Genomic DNA, 13,568 nt, shown 5'->3' with positions numbered 1-13,568 from the left:
AGTCACTACTGTCCTCCAGTGTAAACATTAACCTCATTACTCTTTTAAAGTGGCTGTACTTTATGAAGTGTTCATAAAGTACCTTACCTGCTGACGAAGGCCTGGAACTTGGCTCCCCACTCTGAGTCCATCTTCAGAAAAAACACAAAAAACCTGGTTATTTGCCGTGAACTAATCCTCTTCTTGTTGTCCTTTATTAGTGCCAGGACACACTCGGGAGCATCTGTGCGCTCTTTAAATTTTTCACTCATGAATTGACCTTCTAGAGATGTCAAATTTGTGCCAAAGATCAGCAAATGTAAGGCGCTTCCCAGTCTTATATAGATGTTCAATATTGGTTATTGCTGCTCAACTGTTTCTCATGATATATCATCCTCAAATTAAAGTTAACCCTTCAAAGACGACAGAAGGAGATATCTGAGGTACAAGTCAACCCAGTGTTTGTGTATTTAAGGCATTTTCTCCATCTCCCTATCCCTCTCATTTATCTTCTTTAGGTAGGTGGAACATTAAAGACAAGAAGCACTGTCATGGCATGCCCTGGATCTGCATTAAGCTCCCATGCTAATTGATAGCGTTAAGGGAGTCCTTTCTTTGTTACCTTCATTTATATATCACCATTCATCATTATGGCCCAGAGTCACTATCTAAAACTGAACACCCTTTCCTAGGATTAAGTGCGGTTATGCCAAGGCACTCAAAGCTTAATTTTTGTATATTACCGCTGCTCCTGTAATTGCTCATCATTTCTGTTTCTTTCTGGAATCCTATTTAGCTCCACATAAACCCACTGACTGTTTCTGTCCTTGTATGTTTAGTTGATGTTGGCCAAGGATAAGTAGAAAATGATCTATTTTATTGCTGGTGAAGGTAAAGCGATTAGTAGAGGCTACATCTTAAAGGGCAGTGGTTCTTAACCTTCTGACGTCTGACCACTGCTTAATAATTTCTGGAACCCAGGGACCCACAATAAGTCAATACTGTAAGCCGTGGACCCTGGCCTAACCATTTTTGATAACTTGAACCGTAAAACAATACATTAGATACAGAAACAAGCATTCATCAAACAAATACACAAATGATGAACTATTGTATTTAATTCATAAATAGATTTTTTTTAATTCTATTCGGAAGGTTGGAGTGTTTCTAAATTCTTTTGAGGCCATCATCCGTTCTATATTCTGTTTGATGCACTTGCACTTCTCTCTCGAATCAATATGAGAATACTAACTTTATTTTAGCATCCAGTTTCAAATTCCTTCACATTTACAGTCCGTTTAAAAAATGGGAATTGTAAATTTTCCTTTTTATTTGTATCCGCTTTATTAACTCACTAATATTATTTAATCTTCTAAGCGGTTGTTAACACCGTGATTAGGCTTTGTGGACCCCCGGGGATCCCGGACCACAGGTTAGGAACCACTGTTCTAGGGCCTTTGCGTGTGCAGCCTCTTTTGCCTGTTGCAGGCAGTCCTATACTAAGTTGTGTCCCCAATTTGCAGCGCCTTACTTTATTACGGGTATACAACCAAACCTAGCTGGAATAAACGTGCAAATAGAAGAAAATAAATAGGTTGAGCTGTTAGCTTTTTTTTCTTACTAAAAGAATACTTGACATTTTGCTACCTGCCTCCTCCATGGAGACTAAAGAAGTGACTATTAACAATACGGCTGTTGCTTAGCATCGTGTGACTTGGATTGATTTTAAAAATAGACCTGTCGGTCGCACGGTGTGAATCTTTATATCTTTGTCACGATGTTACTGTGGTGTGCTTAGATGGATTAAAAAGCAACCATGGTTATCTTTACACATTACTTCCTTGCTCCCACCCCTTGTTCCCATCGAAGTCCTGATACGTGCTAACTGTTGGCTAAATATGTTTTTTTCTTTTTTCTTTTTAGGTATACAAAACTGGGATATGCTGGAAACACAGAACCGCAGTTTATCATCCCATCATGTATGTATTTGATAAACACCTTGCTTGATATGTATTTATTTTAGCTTTACAGTGCTGTTATAATTTAGAACACTGAAAATAGCTTGAGCAGCACTGGCCATTAAATATACTTTATCTGACAGAACATTTCTTATTTTAATAAGAGTTATGTTGTGCATTGGTCTCAGGATGGAGGTACAATGCAGAACATTGGAAACCATAGGAACACCAACTTATTTCTTTATTTCCTTTTTAAAACCTAATCCAACCCACATTGTAAAAATATAAACCCTTATTGCACCTGCCATGTTTTTTTGTTTTATGACTAATAGACTAGACGTCTTGAATAGCAGTCATTACAAAGATTGAGTCATTCTTCGCACTAAAAAACTTACTTTTTCATATAAAAATTCTGGGCCAGCTTGTTTTTTTTGATTTTCAAATTTGAACATCTAGTTTGCTCAGGGTCATAAAATATTGGTAGAAGCATGTTGTCAAATCAGAGCATGCATATCGTATTTTTCATTTTTTCATTTCATTATCCCTAAAAAAAGAATTGTGTGATTGCTTAAAATTGGTCTGCAGTTTGTTTTAAAGTGAGCTTTAAAATATTCTCTTCCATAGTTTACTCTGTGAATTTACACTGCTCTTTTTCAGCAATTCGAGGAATCATTTTAACGTGTTGATACTATTCGAGGCGATGTTACTTCTCAAATTTAAAATACTAAACACACATTAGTTTTCCCTCTTCACAGAGGGGATTTTCTGTGAATCAGTGGCCTGTTTTGTTCTTGACCTCTGGCTGGTCCTCTCAATATATGCTAATATGTATATTTCATATTTTTATTAATCTTCTCAAAGTATTAAATATACACAGCGTGCTGCTATGAGTGACACATAGTGAAAGATGAGAGCATTAGAAAAAGACCGATTTCAAAATAAGACCATTACACCCTCCCCGGTTCAGTGCTTCTAACGTTGAGGCCAAGGCACACACTATATACAACGTCCGATAAGGGCCAATTAAGGTCTGAATTTAGAAACATTTGGTGAGCAGTCCCCCTGTGTGCCTGTAGGTGGTGTCATTTTGTTCTGTGTGACGTCCGCACTGGAAGGGAAGTGCGCGGTCCATAACTAGGCGCCAGCCCAGCGCTCTGGTGTCAGTTCTGTTCTTTACGCGCCACACTGTTCTGATTCGGTGAAGGGCTAACCCAGTCACTTTTTGACTGCCCTTTTTTCGACCCTTTGTCCGATTTTATTTTATTATTATTTTTTTTTTGAGACTTTGTCTCCTGGTGTGCGGGAGGTCTACCAGAAAGGCAAGTGCTAAACCATGCAATGCCTTTCACCAACAGATGTCTGTGATCGACTTGCAGTTGTTTGGTCTCTGGTGTCTTGAGCGAGACCACAACACCAAGACATGCAATGACTGCCGCGCCATGCACACTAAGGCACTCTGAGAGTGCTCTTTCAAGCTCCTTGCCACCTGACTTTGATCAACTCCGCAACGTTGCATGTCTCTGTTGCGAGAAGTCCTGTGATCGTTCGCAAAGTTGTACCCAGGGATTGTCGTCCCACTCAAAGTAGTCTGGGTAAGTCTATTAAGTTCCACAAGAAGATAAAGAAGTCGAAGATGTCTTAGACTTCACCACGCGAGTCGTTGGACGAGTCGCAGGGCCTCACAGAGCTAGGACGAGTCCCCATTGGACTTTGGCCGACAGGTTCACGGGTGTCGTCAGACGCTGACCAGGGGCAGACTCCCTATGAAGTAGCCAGTGACACATTCATATGAAGGCCTTGTTTGGGTGATGACTGGGAGTGGTTTGTGGACCCTCATAGATATGACATTAGAAGATCCCATGGACAACTGGTATGAGGATCTGGCCGATGCCAGTGGATTGGACATCTCCCCAGACACTTCCCTGGTCTCTAGCCCTACAGTGGCTGTGGAGGAGGGTGTCTTATTCACTATAGTTTAGCGTTACGTTGACTGAGGTCATGGACCTTACACTGCCCTCAGTGGCATCCATGACAAATGTCTTGACTGAGGTGCTTCCGCCGAGAGTTGCCCCCCCACCGAACCATTATTCCCATTTAATGAAGCCCTTACCAATGTGTTACTCTGTACTTGGTTCAAGACCTGCACAGGGGCTCCTGTGCATAGGACAATTGCCCGCCACCATCACCCTTCCTCAAGAGACCCCAGTTTTCTCACCAAGGACCCAACCACATTGGTGGCCCATGCCGCCACCGCCAAAATCAAACCTGGCTTATTCCCTACCACTCCACTGGGTAAGGAATCCAAAAGCTGAATACCTTCAGAATACCTTCAGAAAGAGGATGTTCTCTTCAGCGAGCCTAACATCGTGATCGTTGAACACGGTGTGTCCCTTGGGTCGTACTCTCAAGCAATTACTGACAGCTTGGATGCAGGCAAGTTCACCAAAAGATGAAGGATGAACTCTGCATACTCGTTGGGAGGGTCAATTTCATCAATGATTATTTGGCGCCATGCCTGGTTGAGAACCTCTGGCTTTTTATGGGATGTCCAAGCTTCGCTTATTCACATGCCCTTTGAGGACTATAGTTTGTTCAGAGAGAAGGTGGGCTCTCCACTGGAGTGCTATAAGAGCTGCAGGGCTGTGTCCAGGTCCTTGAGCCTTTCCATGACCCCTTGCCAACCACAGACAACTTTCCGCCCGCAGAAGTCTTTCAATCCAGATCACTACACACCCAGCAAATCGAACAATCTTTTTGAAGCCGAGGATTTGGTTCCCGCAGACCATGTGGGACAGGGAGACAAAAGTCTCGCCAACCACTCCCCAACCACCCCTCCCCATCTGCACCACTGGAGGTCAATAACATCTGACCGCTGTTTTTTTTACAGGTCGTCCAAACTAGCTCCTCCCTCCCCTTTGTGACCACCCACCCTCCCTCCCCACACAACCTCTGGCAAGCTGAAAGAGGACCACCTCTCCTTGCTCAGTCAGGAAGTATTAGCTCTCTTGTCCAAAGGTGCTATAGAGAAGGTGCTGGTATCAGAAGTATGTTGTTGGTATTCCCACTACTTTCTGGTGCCCAAGAAGGACAGAAGCCTTATTCCAGACCTAGTCCACCTCAATCTGTTCCTGAAAATGGAGAAATTTAGGATGCTCGCCCAAGTCCTGTGTGCCCAAGAGATTGGATGGAATTGCAGGATGCATGTTTTCACATCCCTGTTCTGCCTACCCACATGCGTTGCCTGGGGTTCACGGTCGACCAAATGCACACAGTTTAATGTGCTCCCCTTTGGCTTTACCAGCACCCCTCAAGTGTTTACGAAAGTGTTTGATGAGGTTGGGGTTTCCAGCATTCCCCTACCTCAATAATTGACTGTTGAAGGCGGGCTTGCCACAGGCAGTCGTCTCCCACCTTCAGACTACAGCAAACCTTCTGCATTTGCTGGGGTTCACTATCCTTGTGCCAAAGTCGCACCTAACTCCTTCTCCGACTCTTCCTTTAATCAGAGCTGTTCTGGACATGCTGCAGGTTTGGGCTTATACTCCAGAGCGGTGAGTCAAGGATATGAACCAGCAAAAAGATTCCAGGGCTGGTTTCGGAGTATCGCCCCCTCATCAGCCACGTTAGCTTGGCTCCAATGAAACAGTGTGCAGGGGACCCATGTCTGGGCATACCCATGCCACTTAGGACTGTACCCCTGGCAGTTCGGGCTGGACTGTTCACATGAGGAGCAGGGTCAAGACTGATTTGCATATGTCTGGGCCCAGACTGGGGTGGAATAGTGAGCAAAAAAACAATAGATTAAACCCAGATCTCTTGACTGGGGTCGAGTGGTTGAAAAGTTGTTGTGTTTGCTGTATTCAGGATATGATGCATATGTTTCTGTTGGATACTTCTGCCTGTGTATTCCTCCCCTTTTGAATACCCCCTGCACCAGAATTCCGCTGAAAAATTCTTTCCTCTCTCTCCCACGTCGACGAGGACGTCGCAATGGACAGGCTCCGCTCGCGGCACCGCAGGACGTCATCGGAGCCACAAAAGAAACTCGTCGGCGTGCTGACATCAGTTTCCTTTTTTCCGCGCTGTCGACGCTTAAGTTTTTCTAGGGGCTCTCCATTTTATTCTAAGAGAACTTTGTATCTCTTGATTGTTCCTGATGGCTACTTCTAGGAAGACTGGATTTAAACCCTGCAGGGAGTGTGACGGGCATATGTCTATCAAGGACCCTCATGATGACTGCCTATGGTGTCTATCTTCGGACCACAACGTCTAGGAATGCCGAAGCAGCAGGAAGATTTTATCTCTCCATCTTTCTCAAGCGACGCCGGTACCTTATCTGGTTGCGGTGTTGCCGGTTTCGAATGGCTCTTCGCAACATGAAGATTCACCGGCTCCAGCGACGTCACCAGCGCCTGGTGAGACCTCTCCAGGCAGTGTGGCTTCTCTTGTGCCGGACGCCGTCCCCTGGCTCCACAGGCTACAGTTCGACCTCTGGTTACTCCTCTTCAGGAAGGTACAGATCCATATCCTCCTTTTCCTTCTCCTGGGTCGGATTCTTCGCATTTCCTCAATGCGATGTTTGGCATGTTTGCCATGGCCTCGACTCCATCCGGTGTGCCTTCAGGCCCAGTGGTTCCTTTGGTCTTTAACCTGGGTGTTCCTCAATTTTATCCCCAGGCACCCTTCATGCCATTTTTGCCATCTGCCATCGGCTTGGCATTTCCCGGCGCCGAGATCCTCCACTCCAGCTCCTCCGACTCCTTCGACTGCTGAGTCGGTGCCACCTCGAGTTTGCTCGACGTCTAGGTTCGTATCAGAGGCTCCTCCATCTTCTACGTTGATGTCATCACCGGCACCGCGTGTGGCTCCGACGCCGTTACCTAAGCAACTCTCCAGGAGAGAGGCGCAGAGGCTCCTCGAGGAGGAGGAATATTTACAAAATCAGGAGGAAGGAGAGATTGTAGACTCTATGGACGAGTTTGAAGGCCTTCTTGAAGCTAGTGGCCCGATACTTCTCCTGAGTATAATCTTCCATCTGCAAGTGGAGGTGTTGTACAGGACATTGCACCCTACAATGTGGTTATAAGGAAGGCGGCTGATTTATTGGGCCTTAAGCTTCCCTCAGCAGAGATAAAATCCAACATTCTAACAGAAGTTTTAAATACATCATCATCCACTAATGATCCGTTGCTTCCTTTTAAAGAACTGAACCAATCCTGGAGGTGTGGCAGAAGCCTTTATCTGCTCCGGCTGTGTCTCGTTCCATCTCGAGAAGGTACAGGCCTGCCCCTGGTGATCCGGCTTTTGTCATTGCATCCTACGCCGGAAAGTTTGGTTGTCCAGGCTTCTTGTTCGAAGCAGTCTTCTGGTTCCTTCCCTACTATTCTGGGTGATATGGATTCTAAGAAGATGGAGCAAGCTGCAAAGAAGGTGTTTTCTTACGCTAGTATGGCTCTTAAGTCCACTAATGCGGCTTGACTTCTTGGACGATATATCTATGCTTTGATGGACTCAGTTGTACAATTGGCCCTGAAATTCCCTGAAGATCGTGCCAATTTCTTAGTAGTCCTTACGGATTTGCAGGCTGCGGCACGTCAGGTGATTCAATCCGGCATGGACACTGAAATCTCTGTGGCTCATGTGATGGGGTCTTCTGTGACTGCAAGGAGGCAAGCATAGCTTAGATCTGGTTTTTCTGCTGATGTTATGATTCATATGTTTCAGCCTCTATCCTAGATTTCTGTGAGACTGTGAGGCTGCTGGGCCTAATGGCCTCCTGCATCCTGCTAGTGACAAATGCCCATTGGCATATTTATTTATTTATTTATTATGCAACTTATAACGCGCAGACTAAACCCGAAGGTATCAAGGCGTATGCAGGCAAGGCATATGCAGGCTCTGCAGTGGGACCTGAAGTTCCAGTGGGGGCAGCATTAGGGAAATCTCTCCAACATGGTCCACATCTCAGAGGTAACTGCAAAAGACCTTTAGTGGTGGCTTACAAACCACGATTGGGTCAGTTGCAGACCCCTCTCCCTTGCGCTACCAGAGCTGACTGTAGTGACAGATGTGTCACTCCTGAGCTAGGAACCGAAGGGGTCTTGGCTCCTAACTACAGCAAGGCTGAACCAATATACTACGTAATAAACACTACATTTGCCAGTGCTGGGGGATTTGTTCAATACACACTATTCGACTATATGGTGTACATGACAAAGACATGCACACCTGCTTTATCAATTGCAGTTTTTTATTTGTTTATTTTCTTGCCTAATTTTTTAGGTCTGCATCATTTTTTAGTTTTATGCATGGGAATACAAAACATTCTATATACATATATATACAAACAAAACAAAGTATACAAGTGATTGGGTATGTACAATAAATCAACAACTTCCATACAACTCATTCATGGCCTTCCATTCATACAAAACATACACACTGGTCCCAGTGTCAAGAAAAAACTTTAAGTTCAACAAATGTAAAGTCCGTTTTTAGTCTACTTCAGATTGAATTTTAACCTTTTAGAACAAAAAAGAAAACAAAGCAGTCTTTTATCGTGTTCCCCTAGGGGTTTCCTCGGGGAGGACTCTAGAAAATGACCTGGGACCTGGTCGGTCGACGCGTTTCGAGCCCTGTAATTGTCAGGGTTCTCTTCAGGACCAAACATTAACTGAAAGGGAAAGGAACAAACTGATAAATTTGTGTTCTAAGGGTTCAACACCTTATTTGCAAACAACCCAGTCTCAGCCTACCTCTAATTTGGGTCATGGCTCCAAAAAAGGTAATCCGTGATGCAGAAAGAGTGGAATGGAGGAAAGGCTGGAACAAGTTGGAAAAGAAACGATAAGTGCACTACATTTAAACATTCACGTTCATCTAGTATGGATTACATGTTGTGATGCTCCTACCTGTTCTAGGGAGTTTCTAAATGTCGTATTGAATCTGCAAGAAAGGCAGAGGGGAGGACCGTTGGTGCTCACTGTCTAACGTTTGGTGTTGTGACTAGATTGGCTAATGTCACCCTGGGCGTTTCGCTTACCCGTAACAGAGTAGAACTACGCGTTAACGAAAAAAATCGGCTGCTGCTCCTGCCGGAGTCTGAACTCCCGGTAACGTTGTACAAGTAATTCGTGGTCTGGAAGAGACAGCGGGGAAAATGTTAGGGAGCCGTTTTTTAACACCCGCGTTCTCTAATGCAAAACGGCGACCGCGGTGGATCGCCTGGTAGCTAATCTTACCATGTGGTAGTTCCGGGTGAGGAAAGGTAGAGTCAGCACATGCTGCCGGGACCGAGTAAGAAGGCACTAAGTAAGGCCTCTCTCGTTCAGCCTAAATCCCCGAGGGAGCAATTTCCGAATTGAGACAAGGTACAATGAAACCTTAAAGTCACGAAGAATCAGGTCAATATTCCTTTTTTCTTCTCACAGTTTCTGCACTATTCACTTATCCCCATTGGTCCTGACGAAAGCCTATAGATCTTCTGACTACCAAAGGCTGAAACATGTTGACCTCTTTTTAACAATACCAATGCAATGCACTAGAATCCCTTATCAATTCGCAAAGTGCATCCGTAATTTTTAACCATTGTCCGAACCCAGACTTATTAAAGCATTCTTGTCTGGTTTTCCGGATTTTTTATTAATCACACCACTACTACCCCCCACTTTCCACGATCACTACTGCCTTAAACCTTAAGGCAAACCTCCTGGTGGAGGGTGCACAAGACAAAAAAATGACTCCATGATTACGCACGCACGTGTAGAAAAGCGGGGATACAGTATATACCGCTAAAGGGAGACCATTACGATCAATATACACGTGTATGAGAGTCATATATGTTTTGGGAGATACCAGGTCCTTGACTTGTGAGCCCAGGGTTTAAGCAGGACCAGTGATCCTTTCCCCCTTCTGATTATAAAGTTACCTACGGAGACTGAAAGGATTCTCACTCTGCCTCCCCCACCCCCATGATTATACACACTAAGGGTTCAACACCTTATTTGCAAACAACCCAGTCTCAGCCTACCTCTAATTTGGGTCATGGCTCCAAAAAAGGTAATCCGTGATACAGAAAGAGTGGAATGGAGGAAAGGCTGGAACAAGTTGGAAAAGAAACGATAAGTGCACTACATTTAAACATTCACGTTCATCTAGTATGGATTACATGTTGTGATGCTCCTACCTGTTCTAGGGAGTTTCTAAATGTCGTATTGAATCGGCAAGAAAGGCAGAGGGGAGGACCGTTAGTGCTCACTGTCTAACGTTTGGTGTTGTGACTAGATTGGCTAATGTCACCCTGGGCGTTTCGCTTACCCGTAACAGAGTAGAACTCCGCGTTAACGAAAAAAATCGGCTGCTGCTCCTGCTGGAGTCGGAACTCCCGGTAACGTTGTACAAGTAATTCGTGGTCTGGAAGAGACAGCGGGGAAAATGTTAGGGAGCCGTTTTTTAACACCCGCGTTCTCTAATGCAAAACGGCGACCGCGGTGGATCGCCTGGTAGCTAATCTTACCATTTGTTGAATGCCGCTTAGGAAATATGCCGCGCTGATTCTCACTCCTTCCTCTTCGGTCTGTTGAGACTGAATGAGGCTCCTACCACTACTTCGCTGTGGGAGTGGCTAGGAAACTAAGGATTCTGGGAATTGTAGTCTTCATAATTTTTCGGAAGGTTTTTTTACGTGTTGGGTTTGTAGATTTCAGACAGTTCATTCAGTCCATTCACTGCTGCATCATATTTCATTATGAGCATCGCTTCCCTTTGGTTTAATCTTGATTCAATGTTGCCACCTCTTGGGTCATTTTAAATTTTTGAGATTACAGTCCACTTCAACTTGGTTTTGTCGTGTTTCATGGTGATCCAGTGGTTGACCAATAGTGCATTTTCTACTTCCCTGCGTATCCTAGACTTATGTTGGGTGATACGTTGCCTGATTTCTTGAGTAGTTTTACCTATATACAGCTTTGGGCATGGGCATATTATTGCGTACACAACGTTCTTGGTCTTGCAATTTGTGAACGTGTCATGTTTCCAATTAATGTTGTTAAAAGAAAACACTGACTCTTCAATAGTCTCTTCGCAGCAGGTGCAAGATCCACATTTGTGGTGTCCGGTAATGGGTGGGAAGCCGAACAAGCTCCTCAATGTCGGGCCTTTCTCAATGGGTAGGGCAGCTCTCACAATGTGATTCGCCACACTTTTTTCTTTCTTGTGTGCAAACAAGGGTGGTGTTTTTAAGTCCTCGTGTAATCCTTTTATTAGGTGCCAATTTGATGTGATTAGTTTCTTCAATTGATTTGAAGCTGGGCAAAACGTGGATACGCAAACTATCCGTTTCTGTTCCTTTTTGGGCTTTTTCTGCAGGAGGGATTCACGTGGCGTCCACCAAGCTCTCTTCAGTGAGTTTTTTAATAGTTTGTTGGGGTAACCTCGTTGGAGGAGTCTATCTTTAAGTTGGTTGGCATGTTCAAAATAGTCTTCCTTGCGTGAACAATTCCTGCGTACTCTAAGGAATTGGCCAAAGGGTAAATTTTGCCTCAGGCCGCGTGGATGGTTGCTTGAATAAAGCAATGCTTTATTCCTGTCGGTCGCTTTTCGGAAAAGTGTTGTCACAAGTCCTCCTTCTGATGGTTCTACTTTGACGTCCAAAAATGTGATTGATGTATTTGATGATGTGCAACTAAACTTGATGTCGTTGCTTCGTGCGTTCAACCAGTTGACAAAATCATTTAGGCTCTCAGGGTTACCAGTCCAGATGAGGAATACATCATCGATGTATCTCATGTAATGGGAAATCTGCTCTTTAAAAGGGTTGTCATTATAAATGAATTTTTGTTCATACAACCCCATGAACAATACCGCTAATTCGGGGGCAAAAGGACACCCCATAGCTACTCCTTTTACCTGTAGAAAAAATTCAGAATCAAATGTGAAGTTTTTTTGTAGGGCCATTGTTGCCAATTCAACTAAGAATTCCGTCGGTACTTGGAACGGTCTATCTCGTTGGTCCAGAAAGAATGTCAATGTCTCTATGGCTTGGTCTTGGGGAATTTGGGTGTACAGTGAGACGACATCTAATGTGACCATAAGTTGTTGGTTTTGGTCAAATTGTACAGTCTCAATCTTTCGAAGGAAGGCAGTTGTGTCCTTCAGGTGGGCTGGCACTAGTTCGATAAATGGTTTTAAAAAGAAATCTATGTATTTTGCTATCGGTTCAAACAGGGATTCGCATCCAGATACTATTGGACGTCCGGGTGGATTGCTTTCATCTTTATGTATTTTAGGTAGTACATAAAATACTGGGATTCTGGGGGTTTTGTTTTGTAGAAATGCCAATTCTTTTGGTCCAACAAACCCTTGGTCGTGTCCTTTTTGTATGATTGGGAAAAGTTGGTTCTGGAATTCAATCGTGGGATTTTTTGTGATACGCCTGTAGCAAGTGGTGTCGTTTAGTTGTCGGTGAACTTCCGTTTTGTATTTATTGACATCCCAGATTACCACTGCTCCCCCCTTATCTGCTTGCTTTATGACGACTGATCTGTCATTTTTTAATGCAAGTAATGCGTCTTTTTCTATTTTTGGTAAATTGTATTTCACATAGCTTCTTTTTTTCTCTAAGGTGGAAATTCCTGATTAGAATTGTGCGCTCGAAAGTGATGACTTCTTTTGGTATTTTTGACCCTGCTGGGCAAAAAGTGGATTTGTTCTTTAGACCTGACACTTCTAGTTGGCGGTCCTCGATAGTGTCCAAGAAGAATGTTTTTAATCTGATCTTGCGGCAGAATTCTAGAACCTCTAGTTTCATTCTAACATAGTCTGTTGGTCTGGATGGAACAAAGGCCAGACCTTTTGTTAGAATTGATGTTTCCGCTTCTGTTAAACTTTTTTCAGATAAATTGAATATTGGGGGAAGGTTTAATTCTTGTAGAATCGAGACCGTGTCCTCATTTCCCATGGTTGCACTGGTCGTGTGCGACCCCTCCCTTTCTGTGGGCCCTGGCCTAAAAAAGGATTCTGATTTTGTTGTTGTCTTTGTTGTTGTTCTGATTGGTTGCTTTGCCTATTCTGGTATGATCTGTTTGTGTTTGATTCGCTCCCTGAGGAGGATGTATCTGAGAATGAGATACTTGCGGCGTGACCGTCCTTGGTTATCCTGTAGGAATCTCCTTGATTCTGCGTTGGTATAGAACTCTTTCCTTAAGTACGGGTAGACTGACTCCAGGGAAAAATTCTTCTTATCTAATTCAAATTTATTGCTCTTTTGATTTATTGTACATACCCAATCACTTGTATACTTTGTTATGTTTGTATATATATGTATATAGAATGTTTTGTATTCCCATGCATAAAACTAAAAAATGATGCAGACCTAAAAAATTAGGCAAAAAAATAAAATATAATAAACAAATAAAAAACTGCAATTGATAAAGCAGGTGTGCATGTCTTTGTCATGTACACCATATAGTCGAATAGTGTGTATTGAACAAATCCCCCAGCACTGGCAAATGTAGTGTTTATTACGTACTCCTGAGCTAGGGCATGTATTTGGGAGAGGTGGAGATCAGAGGAACGTGGGCTTCCATCAATCTGTTGGAGCATCAGGTGATCCGATTGGCATTGCAAGCCTTT

The 13,568-nt window shown here is 43.8% G+C and overlaps 1 protein-coding gene across 1 annotated transcript in view; it reads left to right on the top strand.

Annotated features, from left to right (window-relative positions):
- The window catches only part of ACTR3 (actin related protein 3), a 478,950-nt gene that overhangs the window by 128,197 nt on the left and 337,185 nt on the right, over positions 1 to 13,568 (top strand). The window contains exon 2 of the mRNA XM_086957055.1: positions 1,903 to 1,958. Coding sequence (XP_086813181.1) covers positions 1,903 to 1,958 — 56 coding nt within the window. The remainder of the gene's footprint in view (positions 1 to 1,902; positions 1,959 to 13,568) is intronic.

Source organism: Lissotriton vulgaris, chromosome 2_1 (assembly GCF_964263255.1).
Source record: "Lissotriton vulgaris chromosome 2_1, aLisVul1.2, whole genome shotgun sequence".
Taxonomy (NCBI): Eukaryota; Metazoa; Chordata; class Amphibia; order Caudata; family Salamandridae; genus Lissotriton; species Lissotriton vulgaris.
This window is presented reverse-complemented; position numbering and strand designations above follow the sequence as displayed.